General features: G+C 42.3%; 1 protein-coding gene across 1 annotated transcript in view; it reads right to left on the bottom strand.

Moving 5' to 3' along the window:
* Positions 1-637: 637 nt before the first annotated feature.
* LOC120740970 (RELT-like protein 1) overlaps positions 638-15,562 on the bottom strand; it is a 35,399-nt gene continuing 20,474 nt past the window's right edge. Inside the window, exons 4-8 of the mRNA XM_040043537.1 lie at positions 14,363-14,417; positions 9,380-9,628; positions 7,276-7,408; positions 4,258-4,301; positions 638-4,179 (exon numbers count right to left, since the gene is read on the bottom strand). Coding sequence (XP_039899471.1) covers positions 4,266-4,301; positions 7,276-7,408; positions 9,380-9,628; positions 14,363-14,417 — 473 coding nt within the window. The 3' untranslated portion in view covers positions 638-4,179; positions 4,258-4,265. The remainder of the gene's footprint in view (positions 4,180-4,257; positions 4,302-7,275; positions 7,409-9,379; positions 9,629-14,362; positions 14,418-15,562) is intronic.

Raw genomic sequence — 15,562 nt, 5'->3', positions numbered from 1 at the left:
TTCCCACCACCACACTGTAAACATCTCCGGTCGCTGTCAACAGCCAGAAAGTCAGTCGTCAATCCAGCGCTGTCGAGCGGCAACAACGTGTCACCCAGAAGCCTCGTTTAATCACATCCTGGCTGTTGTTCGGAGTGAAGTTATAACCTGAATTAACAGATTTGTATCTTTTTCCTCCACTCTCCTGTGCCCTTTCTTTTAAGGTCACCAGCTCGGGCATCCTTTGTGTCTTTTTTGCACGACCTAACCCGATAAGACTCAGAAGGTCAAGAGGAGACAAAAAAAAAAAAAAGGAGTCGAGCATTGTTAATCCTCCGTCTAGTGCTCAAAACACCCCTCCATCTCCATCTCATCTCCATTATGTGGAAATAATATGATAGAGAGCCGGAGGTCGACAGACTACCTCCTTGAGATGAATAAGACAAATCATCTTTTCATTACGGCGCCGAAAAAGAGAGAGAGAGGGGCAGTGAGCAAAGAAGGAAATGAGACAGAATAGGATATGAAGACGGATGGTTCAGTCGCACGAGGGAAGGGGAGGGAGACGTCAGCCTGCAGGTCAGCGGACACTGGCTTTAATCATTGCAATGCGGCGGCGATGCAGTGCAGGGCAACACAAAAAGAGGCGACTTCATGGTTTAAAATGTGTTAGTCGATTTTATTTTTGTCTTTGTACAATGAGGAAAAAAGACAGACCCATAATATCAAGAACAAAAAGTGCATGCATGTTTAAAAGAAAGAAAGAAATAAAAAATGAAATAGGTGACACATCTGCATGGCTCTCCACTCAGGGGAGGGGCTTTTGCTTTCTGGTTTTAGTCACGGTCTAAAAACTGAAAGATGACGTCACACTGACAACATCAGGGACAACTTTGCACAAGTAGGCAAACAAACTTTTATGTCTACAACTGGTGGAATTACCCTTTAAAATGTGCTTAAACCACATGAATCAGCTGTTACGTGGTAATCGTAGCAAAAGTAAAAAAATTACAACCTTTACTGTGTATTTCTGTTTAAGATCTTCTAGGAATAACCTTTGAAGTTCATCTTCATCAGAAGATAGCGAGAGTGTTCTCTGCCTCTGCAGCGACCCTTGGAAACTATTCTAAATGTCATCAAACTACATCTTTATTGTTGCACACTGAGGTGTCAGACGTTGTCATTAAAGGTACAGGGGAGCTTATAAAATGTCTTTATGGGGTAAAAAGAATAACTTAACACATCCTTCAGTAGTTCAGCTTCTCCCCGGGTTGTAGGGAAGTATGATTAAACTTTGGGTGCAGTCAGTGATGCTGACTAGGTGGGAAACCTTTGACTTGGGTGAGACCAATACTGGAGTTTTCGGGCAGCTGCATATTTTTGAAGTAAAAAATAAGTTGGTGTTAGTTCACGGGCCAATCCAGCAGTAAATTCTGGAACTAGCAAAAAGCTTAAACTGCGTCCACAAAGAACGCAACCGGCTCATCACTTTGAAGCTGATCATTGGTCACAAGCAGTAATTTCAGGATACGGTTACCCGGGTAACCCCCTAATGTCTTTGCTACCAGGAAGTATGTCAGTCATAGGTATTCTTTATTCTCATTGGTAGTTGTTTCAGTTGCTCACCTGCATCTTTTGCGTGTAATCTCCTGAAGTTGCCAAGTAGCATTCACTTTCTACAGTTTTTGGTCGCCACGTCGGTGCTAATTGCTTCCAGTCTGCACACAACTCAACTGGAGCGATCGCTCGTCTCTGAGCCTCTACTGTCACGCTGTCCTGCAACATGAGCTGCAGATGCTGCTGAGACTGTTGTAAATACTAAGTCACTGACACCTGCATCATCTTCAATACGATTTAGAAAAGACGAAAAAAATCCAGACGATAACTGAAACATCTCTGATACGAACATTGTTGCTATAGGACTACATCAGGTGCTAAACATCAGCCAATCAATACAACAGTTTTAACCACAGGGGAAAATAACAATAATAACGTCTTTCTTTAAGGGGCGTCCACACAGGAAGTGACTAAAAGTGACGTGGAGATGAGAGACGACTGAAAGTCAAAGACACATTGAAAAGTTGGCGGGTCCTGAGTTAAACTTTTCTCCACCTGGACATTATAGCGAGAGAAGCGACTACCAATGAGAGCACAGGAAACGGCTGACTGACATTAGATAAGTTAGTAAAAACATACAACAGGGTTACCTAAGCAACAGGAGCCTGGAACGGCTGCTCATGACCAACTGTTGTGGCGAGCACTTCCTGTGACACCGCTTAACCTTCATGTAAGCACGTTTTTCTATGCTTAAGTGCTTTTAACCTTATTTAAGGGGAACTCGGGGTTCAGCATCCTGTCCAAGGATACTTTTACCTCCAGACCAGTAGAGCCGGGGTTAGAACCGCCAACCATCTGATTGGTACATGACCAGGATCACCATTACAGTATCACGATGGAAAAGCGTTACATTTACATTTTTAAAATATTGTATTTGATGACATAACAGCATCACATGAAACTCTGATATAACATCATATTTACGCTGATCTACGTTAGTGCAATGTTCCAGAGACGTCTTTGGTTTGGTGACCACAGAGCAAACCTGCTGAAATTATGGCCACAAGCAACATGATCCACTGTGTTTATAGGCTTTTTGCCCACTTCCTTAGAGGTTAAGAGCAAAGTTAGCATGGCCACAAAAGTGATAGGATAAAGAGTGAAAATGAGTACACACCTCATCTTGCATCAGCCCATGGCACTAGGCCATCCTCACGTACTCACTTTAAGAGGTTACATTCACAATAAGACTATTTCCTTAAAGATGTAACTCACTCAGTACTCTGCTCTGCACAGTAAACGATTCTTGATACAGTAAACAGAATGAATCACAGCACCTACCATCTGACCTTTGCCTCGACGCACCTGTGCGAGCACAAGCACGTTTAGAAACGAAAGGCACATCTCATTAGAAAGAGAAAATAAGGCTTACATCCTGGTGGGCCTGCTGATAACATAATCCACAATGGATTAAACCATTTGTGCAGTATCTGCTCTCAGGATGGAATATAATAAAGGCAGCTCACGCTACAATACAATAAATCCAGGCTAAATTTAAAAAAAAGGCTTCGATAAATTAAGTCAAGGCAGAACGAAGTCAATAAGAAAACAAACAGCCTCATAAAAACCAACAGTTCATATTGAGGCTCACTACATCACAGCGTCGCCCTTTTTACTTTAATGTGTTTACAAAAGGTTTTAACTCAGAATGTGTTTCAGACATGTTCTCTATGCTAATATAACACAACACTGATATAAACTGTATTTTTGTTATTAAGGATACACTATAGCACAAACAAACAAATCTAGAGTGGGACCAGTGCAGTATGTGTATCAGCTGCTTTCAGTTTGTCTTTTAGGTTTTGCTTTTTCATTTTAATTCTCTGTCACGGTGGTGGAGACCAAAAACGGAGCTAAAAGGAGTGATTACCAGGCTAGACTCCAAATGTATGCTAATATCTTCTAAGTTGAATGTATTAGCAGGATGCTGCACAGGACAAAAAAAAAAAAAGAACAGAAATAACAGAAAACATCCAGCGAGCGGCTCGTGTCTGAATATTTGAACCGATTTGCTCTTTGACCCGGAGTTCTTATTAAAAGGGACGATCAGGTTGACATGCACCTGTTTATATGATTGCAGGATGTGAGAACCTTGCTTTGGTCACGCCTGCTAATGTTCCCGTTTAGCGTCTGGCCACGATTCCTGTTCCTTCCTGTTTGGTAAATGGTGGTTCACAGACTGGCTCTACCTGTTCCTGGGATTTAGTTCTACAAATAAACCAAGTGATGACGTGTTTAAAACCTCCTTGTGAAACTGTAATGCACAAGCATCACGGACCAGTTGCTTTTTGAGGAGTACGACTGTAGTTTTTGGGAGGGACAGCGCTGGTCGAGCCTCCATCGTTTTTGACACTCCTGGGCGAGGCACTGCTGTCCAGCTACCATTTCAAGTAGACACACCTGAGCCATCTCTACTTGTAAAATCACCACCACCATCAGCAGCAGCAGCGCATCACTCCCTGTGGAGCGACAGGACAGGGGGACGATTCCCGGATCCATCTGTCCCTCCTGCACTGATGTTGAAAGTTCTTATTTGGGTTTAAAAAGTGTCCAGATGTTGCTCCTCTTCTCCTTTTTTAATAGCTGTAAGAAATATAAAAGAATATGTAAACAGCTCTGAAAAATTAAGACACGCGTGCAGCCGATGCAAACACACTTTACCTGGTTTTCTATCGTTTCCCCTGGTCCACGCTGTCTGTCTGCTCCTGGTAGAGAGAAAAATACACAGACTAATTAACACATTGAACAAATAAAATAATAAAAAAATTATAAAATCCATCCAAGAAAGGTAAAAGTCAACATGAAAGCTGACAGAAAATGAAACAAACACAGATGCTAAACGTTTTCTAAGGCTTCAAATTGAACATCTCTGGACGTTTCTCTACCCTAAAACAAATTTGGTTAGGATGTCAATTCAGTGTAAGGCGCGTACTAAAGCCTGAAGCAAAGACTCTCATATTAAATAAGGATCTGCAGGGGATTTTTACTATGACTAAAGGGTGAACTCTTGTGAAAGACAAATTTAAGGAACTCTGCATCACAAAGTTTGACTAGAGTAACACCAGTCTACACCCTTTTGAAGTGCATCTTAAAAGGAATTAGAATTAGTCAAATGATTCATTAAACATATTTTGAAGCCAAAAAAGTCAAGGAAATAGCTTAAACTGCCAAATGGGAAACCAGGGAAAATAACAGCTAACATGAAATAAAGTGCACGTTATTGGGTTCACAGTCATAGTGAAGAAATGTCACAGTCCGCTTACACTGTCAGGCACAGACAGCCCACTTTGATCACTGTGGGCTGTCTGTGGACTATATGAAAGAACCCTGTTAGCATTACTCTTTGGGCCTACACTGAGAAATAAATGAGTAAAATTACAGTAAATGTTTTGGGAATTCACTACCCACAATGTCCTGTCATTATAAAACACAGATGTTGTTTGTTCACAGAAAATGTCCTATTTTATTTGAATATTATTTTTGTTATTATTTTACCCAAAATAATAATAATGAAAAACTTGATTTTTTCATGTCATTTAATTGTTTATCTATTACTGGATCATGTCGGTGTTGTGTGAATGACCTTTATCAGCAGGAAAAACTGTAAAATTTATGAAAATACAGTTAAATGTTACAAATTTATACCCTCTTTCACATTTCCAAAGCTGTCCGCTGGGACAGAATGGAGTCTTTCCTGGGCCAATCCTGGCCCCGGGCCCTTATGTGTGACACCTTCTAGTTTAGTGCTTTGTGAAGTAGCCCTCATGTCTCGTTCATCAGCATGTGCAGCCAGTTTTAAAGAATGATCGTACTCAAAGACTTCAAAACAAAAAAAGTGTTGAGGACTGTGCACTCAGTGTGTGGCGAGTTCACTGATCCACTAATGCAGAAGGAGAAAACCTCTCTCCTTTTCATCTCTGGCGTTGCCTCTGCAACTGATATTGATATTTCTGCACTTTTGTGTCTCTGGCAACATTTCTCAGAGAGTGCACTGTCTGTATATGGCTGTAAATATACAGAACATATACGTAGCTTTCTTTTTTTAAACAGCAACTTGAGCCAACTGCCCCCGTCAGAGCTGGTTACCCGTCCAGTTCTCATGGTCTGCTGCCAACCTCAATGCTACTGGAGTAGAGAACAACTCGTCAGGTTGCTGTTCATGTTTAGGCACATCGCTTTGAAGCCGATCGTCGGTCACTAGCAGACGTTCCAGTCTCTGGTTGCCTAGGTAACCCTGTAAAGTATTTACCACCCATGTCATATGTCACTCGGCGGTATCTTTCACTCTCACTGGTTTTGCAAACGAGCAAAAAAACAAAAACACAGCCATGTAAAACAGAGTCGCGTGACGCTTAGGAAAAGCTGTTTACAGCTAGCATCCATCAAGAAGAAATGCTCACATGTGTGAATGAACATTAAATGTGATGATCAAGGATTCACCTTGATGGCTAATTTCACAGCAGGAGCACCACCCACCCGATTTCTCTAAAGACCTTTGCAGTTTGCTGCAAAGCGCCTGAAAGCACCTTTTTTTGTTGTTCACTGTTTGTTTTTGTTTGAAGAATATGAAAACACGTTATCTGCGAGGAAATTTCTGTTGTTTAACGGCAGCAACAGGACGACGCAGCTTCCTGTTCCTGTAAACACTAAATTAGACATCGAAAAGAGACGAGTGGATGCTGCTCACGATCACCTGGAGCACAGCATTTCATAAACCAGACTTCCTGTGATGTAAACAGAAGACAGCAGGCCGGAGGCTGGTCTTCTTTTTTTCTCCAGCTCTGCGTGATGAATTTTTTAAAGACTCGTTTATTCGTTTTTTTCTTACAGCCACTGCAATAAACAGCATCAGTGAACAGAAACTAAAAACTGCTGTCCATGAATGCAGCTTTTACTCCATCTCATTTATTCTTATTGAAAATACTAGAAGTAATATTTCTCCAGTGCCATGTGTTTATATTTATTCACTAGAAGTCTCCATCTGGACCTGAGTGTTTGCAGACTTCTACTGTAAGTGTTGCAGGCATTTTACTGACTTGTTACCTAAAAGCACAAAGTTTAGAGCCGAAATGACAGGTCGCGTGTAGTTCAGTACCTTCAGGCATTTTCTAAAGCTTTCCACAAGGGTTAGGAGTGTTCATGGGAATTTTTTACTGTTCTTCCAGAAGCACATTTGTGAGGTCAGACACTGATGTTGGATAAGAAGGCCTGTCTCACTGTCTCTACTCTAATTCACCCCAAAAATGTTGAATCAGGATGAGGTCAGGACTCTGTGCAGGCCAGTCAAGGTCTTCCACACCAAATTCTCTCATGTCTTTATGAACCTTTCTTTGGTGCACTGGTGTGCAGTGCTGTTGGAACAGGAAAGGGTCATCCGCAAACCGTTCCCACAAAGTTGGGAGCGTGAAATTGTCCAAGATATCTCGCTATGCTGAAGCATTAAAGGGCTGAAAATCAGCCCCACACCATAGCAGTGATTTTATAAACCTTTGGTTATTGAAGTGACTGAAACAACTAAATGCAATGATGTGGATGGTTGAGTAATATAGTGCATATTATAAAGAGAGGAATGTGAGATATGTGCACACATAAATATTTATGGATACATAAGAAACGGAGCTCTTCTGCAGGCAAGACAAAAGCAGAAACAGGTAACATTTTCATCACACACACACACACCTGAGGGGACTTGAATGTTGGTCGACTCTTCGGCTCCACCGCTGTGGGCGATGCGGGGACGCTCCCGTTAGAATCTAATATCAGCAGAGTTCGCCGCTCCCTGGCTGGTTTTTCACACTTTGTCACGCGGAACCTGAGAACGATAGAAGGGTTTGAATGTTTGTGCAGCCTGCGATCCAAATGAGAGAGCTGGTCCAGGTCGCAGAGCTGGCTCAAACCCCTGTTCTTAAGCAGCTGACATGACAATGACTACATATATACAGTAGAGTGTATGAAGAATCATATTTTTACCTAAAAATAAAAGAGAATTTAGGTGGCACTTCATAAATACTATATTTACATGGAAAAAGACCAGGTTAAAAACAGAAAATGGTCTGTTATTGAATGATCTAGGACAGAAACTCAGGTCATAAGCCATTCTTAGAGCCACACACACACACACACACACACACACACACACACACACACACACACACACACACACACACACACACACACACTCTTTCTTGGTTTCTTACTCACCTAAACATGACATCTCTCTCATCCGCCCACTCTAAAGCTTTAATTAAATCAGCAAATGAATATTTGTATCCAGGTCATGCTGACCCCTCTGCATACGGCGCCATTCATCTAAGTGCGCAAATGAAAAGAAACCTCTTCGCATCCCAATCAGCTCTCAGTGGGACATTGAGGAAGGCTGCGTGACGGCGAAGAGGCTGCACACTTTCCCGGCCTCACTGGTGGATTGAGAAATGGTCTCTTTACTTTAAACTGGATCTGGGACACAGCGGGACTAGATTTATGATGGGAGTACACGCCAGGATTTAATTCTCACTGTGGTGAATTCTTCTTATAATTACTGAAACTAAAAGTCTGGACATTGAACACAAACACAAGAAGAACCAGAAAAATTCCTGCACACTGCAGGATCATCGGGTTGATGATGAGGGTGTCCAAATTCCCTGCACAGACATTGTAAAAGATGGACATAGGTGAACCCGGTGGAGAAGTGCCTTAAAGCTGCATTCTTTGCCCTCATGACCAGTAGGGGGCGACTTGTCCGCCTCAACAGCCCTCGGCTCTCTTTTTCTGATTGCATTATGCGCTCAGTTGCCAGTTTCAGGTCAATACCAGAGCCAGAAAATAGGATTATGTTCATTGGCGAACAACTTTTCAATCAAAAGTTGTTCGCCAATGAACGTGCAGTTTCTCACAGCTCAGTCAGAGCTGCTCCTTGCCATGTCCAGTTTCTAAACAACAAGCAGGCAACAGCGAAAATCCGCTGGTTTAAGAAAGCATTTTTGCTAACACCATTTTATTTGCAAAAAACAAATGTGATGGAGAGGGGCGGGTCGCTCGCTTAAAAATGACTTGTCAGCCACAACTCATTAGCCAATAAGCATGTGATATCAGAAACTAATTTTCTTACACACTTCTACAGGACCAGAAATCTTTTTGGAACCACAGCTATTGCCATCTGGTGGCTTTAAGAGAGAATGCAGGTACTTCGGGATTGGCTTTTCCAACCTGAAGCTAGGTCATGTTTTATACTGATTTTCTACAAGGGGACCAAATACACATGCTTTCTGCAAGCAGCTTGATGTCTATTAAATTGTAAGAATAGCTCCTGTCATCGATTAAAGCTTTAGAGTTGAGTGAACACTCACTAGTCAACATGACAGTCCTGGTGATATCCTGAATAAGATATTAGAAGTCTGCTTATTAATGTTCGTGTCTCAGTTTTGTGAGGACCTGTGCTGTTAACAGTGGCACGTGGAGCAGTCTGACCACAAGTTTCTGACCTCCCAGTGTGGTATCAAAGTGCATGAGATGCTTGTGCCTTTTAAATGAAGTGTGAATATTTTCGAGAGTTAATGTTTGATTGTTAGCGCCGTGTGTGTGTCTGTGTGCACTCAAGCCTAGTGTCCCTCTGGGGCAAACAGTGTGTCATTTTTCATTTACTTCTGCTAATTAAACCACCTCGTGATGCGATTCTGAGAACATTTTAAAGGCAGGAAAATCATCAAAAGGCAGTAATACACCCAGGCTTGTCCTTCAGTTATGATTCAAACACACACACACACACACACACACACTTGCCCACCTGCCTACAGCCAGGACTGTGACCTCCACACAGTTACTGTGCCGCAGCTCTGCTTTGCGGGCTGACGGCTTCCTCATTAGCGGCCATTTCTTCTGGTTGCAGCGGGTGCAGATGTTCTTGTTGCCTCCCAGGCCCCCGATGGTGTGCAGGTGGTTACAGGTGTGCTTGGCTGCTCCCGGGGGCGCCCCCGGCGATACAGGTGTCATTGGAGGAGTGGGAGTGCTGGGGGAGGTGGGGGTGAGCGGAGGACTTGAAGATAAAGGAGGAGAAATGTGTGATCCTCGCAGCTCTTTCTTCAGATTGCCACTTTTTAAAAGCCTTCATGAATTAATTATACAATATTATTGTGAAATGAACTAAGAAATCTTTTATAGGTCAACAACTGTAAACATCCAAAATGTGAGGTAAGAGGAACAAACCCCAACACGAGCTAAAGACTTCAGCCCATTTTACCCAGAGCATTTAAGCTCGCTGAATTCTGCAGTGCTTCCCTTATCGCAGCCCGCCGCTGCAGAAATGACACATCAATATTTCATACTTCAAAACAATTACTGACAAGCTCTTTGAGAACAATCACCCTCAGTGATTATCTTTAAAGTAAAAATGGAAGCAGTTTACTGCGGCTGCAGGTGAAGTTTCAGACACACCATAAGTAAACAATTAGATAAGCCCACAAATAGAAGCAACGCAGACACGAAGGGTGTCGCGTCACATGATGTTTGTCTCCAGCTTCCTCCTCTGAGAGTTTCTTCTTCATTCACTCCCCGTGTGTTCTCACACCACTTTGCATTTAATCATTAGTTATTATTAATCTCTGGCTCTCTTCCACAGCGTGACTTTTGTCCTCCCTCCCCTCACACCCGGCCCGTCGCCTCAGATAGCTGCTCCTCCCTGAGCCTGGTTCTGCTAGAGCTTTTAAAAGTAGTTTTTCCTTTCAACTGTCACCAAGTGCTGCTCAAAGGAGGCCATCTTTGTTGAGGGTTTTTTTTCTAATACTGTGGAGTCTTTACCAGTGCTGGAACAAAGTTACATATTTGAGTAATGCAGTATTGTAATGCGTTATCTTACTAAATTCAGTAATCATGCTACAGTTAAAATTACGTTGTGACCTGTATTACAAAGATTATCCGTGCCTGGCAAATAGAAAAGAAAAAAAAAACATGCGTACTTGCTACAATCAGCTGATTTCAGTTCGTGTGTGTCCAGGACAGGAACAGCTGCATTCCACTGCTTCAGCTCTTTGCAAGCCTCTGCACAGACAGCACGCTAACACTAAGCTAGCCAAGAACCCAGAGTGATGGTAAAGCCAAGCACACGCAGACCCCAGCCCAGCAGCCAGAGCCTGAACTTCAACAGGTAACAAGGGCAGTGATGAAGCTTAAAGCCTCAGCTTCTACCTCTTCATGTTTCTATAGTAGAATCAATCGTCATCTTTGCTTTGTGCTGATACCTGCGCTCATGGCTCTGGTAGCTTTGATAGCTGGGATAGGCTTCAGCCCCCCCCAGGACACTGATAAGGACAGCGGAAGAGAATAGATGGATGGATAAAAAAGGGTCTTTAGACGAGAGTTGTTATTGTTGATGTTGATACTGCACTATATAAATAAAATTCAATCGAATTTAATGAGCACTATGTACTTTTAAGCCTCAACAAATCTGGTTATTGGGACATTAAAAGGCATTAAAGGCTTTCAAAAATTATTCCAAGAAATGTGACAGCTCATAAACATATGCAGCCACTGCAGATGGAGTCATTGGGCAATAACAGGGTATGAAATGTGATTTTGGTCCACCGGAAGAACAAAAGACGCGATGTTGGAGATAAAGTGACGAGAACAGGGACTGCTGTGGAAAGATGATGAGAGGGACTAAAGGACGGTAGAGAGGTGGTGGAGGACTGATGGCAGGAGAACGGAAGTTAAGCACTGAAGCTGGAGAGGCAGATAGTGAGCCCTGGCGACACTACAGTCAGTCACTCTCCTCCTTGAAGCCTTTTCTCCATCCCTCTCTCCTGCTTCCTCCCTCTCTCCTTCCCCAAGTATCCAATAAATTACCCCCACCGATATCCTTTCTTCCCCTCCTATTCTGCCATCTCTAAGTGATCCACTGGCAGGCTGCCCATCCTGGCTGAGAGCGCATGAGAGAGAAAGACAGATGTGGGACATAACAGCAGGAGAAACTACCACAGAGAGCCATCTGAACAAAATGAAAAAGCAAAAGGCAAACTAGGGGTGGAAATATGTGAAGGAAAACATTTGGAGAGAGAACTGAAGAAGTGAGACACATGAAAGTGATGCTGGGGATTGTGTGTGAATTCACAGTTTTCTAGTTTTTTTCCCTTTTATGTATTTATATGTTTTTTACAGGACACTCGGTGTGACACAGCAGAATACCTCAGTACCTAATCCTTGGCAGATGCAACACGGCTACCATTTATCCACACTGTTTTCTCCCAACAAAAGAAAACACCTTTCCTCTCTTATCTCCTTTCCGCCCAGCACAATATGAAGCGGAGAGAGAAAGATGACAGCAGGAGAGAGAGAGATACAGAGAGGGGGGAAACATACTCCACTAACTCGATTTACTTAGACTCCTACTGTCACAAGCATCTCCTCCTCTAATCCATCTATCTGCCCAACTCCTTCTCCCCCTGTATTAGAGGCAAAGCACCACTGCACTTGTTAATGTGCACTCCTCTGCTCATGGCTCTGTATGGACGGTGAGCGGTGTTTCCCCTGCACTGATTTTCTCTGTTGGAGGTATGATTGCTCCAAGGAGTAAAGACATTAAGTTACAGGCTTGCATGCGACCTCACCAAAATAAGTCTGCTAGATTATAGAGGAGTATTAGGCCAAAGCCCATCATCCTGTGTTTGCTGGTTGGGGGAGTCCAGTTGTAACGCTATCAGCAGGAGAGCTACTGGTGCTCTAGCTGTGGCTTGTTTCCCTGCTATCAGCAGCTTTTATTGCACTTAAAGCTACACAACAAGCTCTTATGAACCCCCAGTAATGTCTTTACGTCATCTCCACGCTCCACCGTGTCATAGCTCTTTTACGGGTGGTGGGAGACACTCCATATGCATTCAGGCCATCGGGTTTTATACTACTGGGTGATCCTGCTTTAGCTGCTTTAGCTCATAGCTGCCCAGTTTTCACATGGTATGCTAGACATGCCATTTAATCTCAAGAGCAGCTATTAGAAGTGATTTAATGTAATAATTCTTGTCACATACTGTATATAGTGTGATTTCTAGCAGACCAACAGCTTCGTGTTTTGTTAGCCGCAACACACGTTTAACATGGAGACCTGCTATTCAATGAATAATGATAATCTATGGGAAAAAAAGTATGTAGCAGAAATATATCTTTTACCACCATCTACGTTGTGAAAGTGAGTGATGAATACACAACAGTATTCTTTCCACATTTACTGGTCAAAACATCTTATGAAAAACATTTTGAATGTTATTTGAGGCAGCTCAGATCAAATGGCTAAACAAGTTTTGACTGCCGATTCTTTAGATATAGCTTTTATGCTGTGGTGACCTTCAAAAGTAAAGTTAATTCAAATAGTCCAAAATGACCACCAAATAAGGAACTTCAGGTATTTCATAGCACTGCTAAGTGGCAAGACTCAAAGGACTTTAGCTAGCCAACTTAAGCTAACTTAAGCTAGTTAGCATTATGTTATATAAGTTTCTTTGTATTTTCAACTGACCCTAAAACAACTTAAAAGGTTTTTAAAACGGGAACTAGATTTCTATATTTGCGACATCAAGCTAAAGCTAATACCAAACAAAAGTTTAAATCAGATTGGAGTTTGCTTGGCAGCCTGATTTACACACAAGGGGAACCACAAACAAAGGTAACATCACATTTCAGATTAGAATGGCCCTTTACTATCATTGTACATGTGCAACAAAATCTAATATTTATTCTATTCTATTTTCAAACTACTTTTTATAGAAAAGACATTTATGATGATCAGTTTAGTTGTCATAAAACTGTTTTAATAATGCTACATATTACACATTTTTTTAACTGTATAAATTACAAAAGTTATACAGCCAATATGCTAATAACTCAGCTTAATAGATTAGACACTATATATATTAAATACCTTCTAAGGTTTACTAACTTCAAAAGTTACTCTCACTTATTTTGTCAGTTAATTTAATTTAGTTCAATACCATTTTATTTATATAAAGTCAATTCACATCAATAAACACATCAAGATGCTTTGTATTGCTTAGTCAAGTCCCTTCGATACCAGAGAGAAAATCCCAACAATCCCTTTTGGCCAAGCACTTGGTGACAGTGGGGAAGAAGAACTTACCTTTAAGAGGAAGAAACTTCCAGCAGACCCAGGCTAAGAGCGAGGCAGCCATCTGCTAAGGCCAAGTTTTTGTTAACCAACAATTAACTGTGGATTTGATCTATAAATGTCTATAGTTCGATATTTGACCAGAAGTTCAAAGTCTATAGTGAACATTATTCTTCTAACAAGTGATAAGTGACTCGACTGACTAACCATCCAAAGCTTCTGCTGTTCTTAAGCCTCCAGCATTTCTTATATTTTCACTCTGTTTAATTACTTGATTTTACAGCCAAGAATCTTACGAGGAAATATGTCAGCAGCTCCAGTTACTATGTTTTAATAATCCCACAATACAGTGAAGTGGCGCACAGTGGCTTTTTGGGAATGGTCCCCAGCTACGTGTCCCCAATCGGACCCTGCCAATGTGGATAGGATCAGGAGGAAACTGTGGCCTCATTGCCTTGACGCTTCTTGTCCTGCTCTGCATGCTCTCAGTTCAGACACACTCAGACACAGAGTCTCAAGGAGGCTTATGATGCCACCTGGTGGTCAAACCAGTTAGTACACAGAGTCTTTGCCCAATTAATTTAAGATGAGCCCAACAAAGACAGAAAGCCTTTTTAATAACAGATGGATTTGTTCTTCACAGCGTGAGATCACACTTACCCATCCGAATCAATGCTGTTTTCATGAATCATGGCATTTAGGGCATCAGAGTTTGCTAAAGAGGGAGAGAGAGAGAGAGAGAGAAAGTTATACGCTTATAAAGACGGGGGGGAAAAAAGGGAGAGAGACGGGAGATAAAAGTCGTGTTGGGAATTAGTGAGGAGTACGCTCCAGTGACTTCAAAAGCAGAGCGCTTATTGAAAGATGGCTCGAGCAGATTAACTCTTTAACACAGCGAAACGGCACATCACATGCAATCACTGAACACATAACAACTGTACACAGAAGACCTCGGCTGGGTGGGAGGAATCTGCCAGACAGTGAAAACTTTTGTCTGGAGCAAAGTTGCTTCAGAGTGTGACTCGGAAAAGTTTCAAACTTCCACATAACCGTCGAGAACGCAGCCTTCGGAGGTAAAGTTTGAAAAATTCTCACAGTGCGCACGATCAACAGCGCCCGACCTCTGCTTGCAGACAAAGTAGCTCAGGCGTAGATTTACATAATTTGCTCCCAGAGACACATTTCCCCAAGGCCAGGCCTCGATGCATTCACTGACTTCACTAACAGCCCGCTGTGTACACAGATAAAGAAATCTGTGCAGAGTTTGTGACAAATGAGCTGCACACACACAAGCAAACACAGATGACTCATGTAGGTGGACGTAGGAGTTTCATGTTAAGATTTCACATCAGCGTTCACAAACGTCTGCCTCAAACTTCCTCCTCGTGTCATGAAGGAAGCCTCGGTGAACGGATGTTAATTTTAGTGCAAAAACATTATCTACTTGTTTTTGCCAGAAGGCCCTAACATGAGTAGTGGTCAGAAGAAAGAAAATAAAATGTTGGCATATTGTTGGTTCATGCACAGCTCTCTTAATTTCAGTCCTTCCTTTTCTTTTTCAGTCATTCTGTTGTAGATTTGCTACTGTGGGATCATAGTGCATGACCAGTTTGAGCCAAGCTTTAGCTGTCAGACAGACGGCCTCGCATTAGAATAATTTGGTATTCAGAGGAGTTCTTGGTCGACTCAGTGGCTGCCAGGTGTCCGGGTCCTGTGGCTGCAAAACAAGCCCAAATCATCACCCCTGCTCCACCGTGCTTCACAGCTGGTATGAGGTGTTTGTGGTGATATGGTCGATTTGGTTTCCTCCAAACATAGCGCTAGCTAGGTCTTGTGGTTTTTTAAGATGCAACTTTACAA

Source organism: Simochromis diagramma, unplaced genomic scaffold (assembly GCF_900408965.1).
Source record: "Simochromis diagramma unplaced genomic scaffold, fSimDia1.1 OVJJ01000656.1, whole genome shotgun sequence".
Classification (NCBI taxonomy): Eukaryota; Metazoa; Chordata; class Actinopteri; order Cichliformes; family Cichlidae; genus Simochromis; species Simochromis diagramma.
The sequence above is the reverse complement of the archived record's forward strand: the minus strand, read 5'-3'. Positions and strand labels throughout refer to the sequence as shown.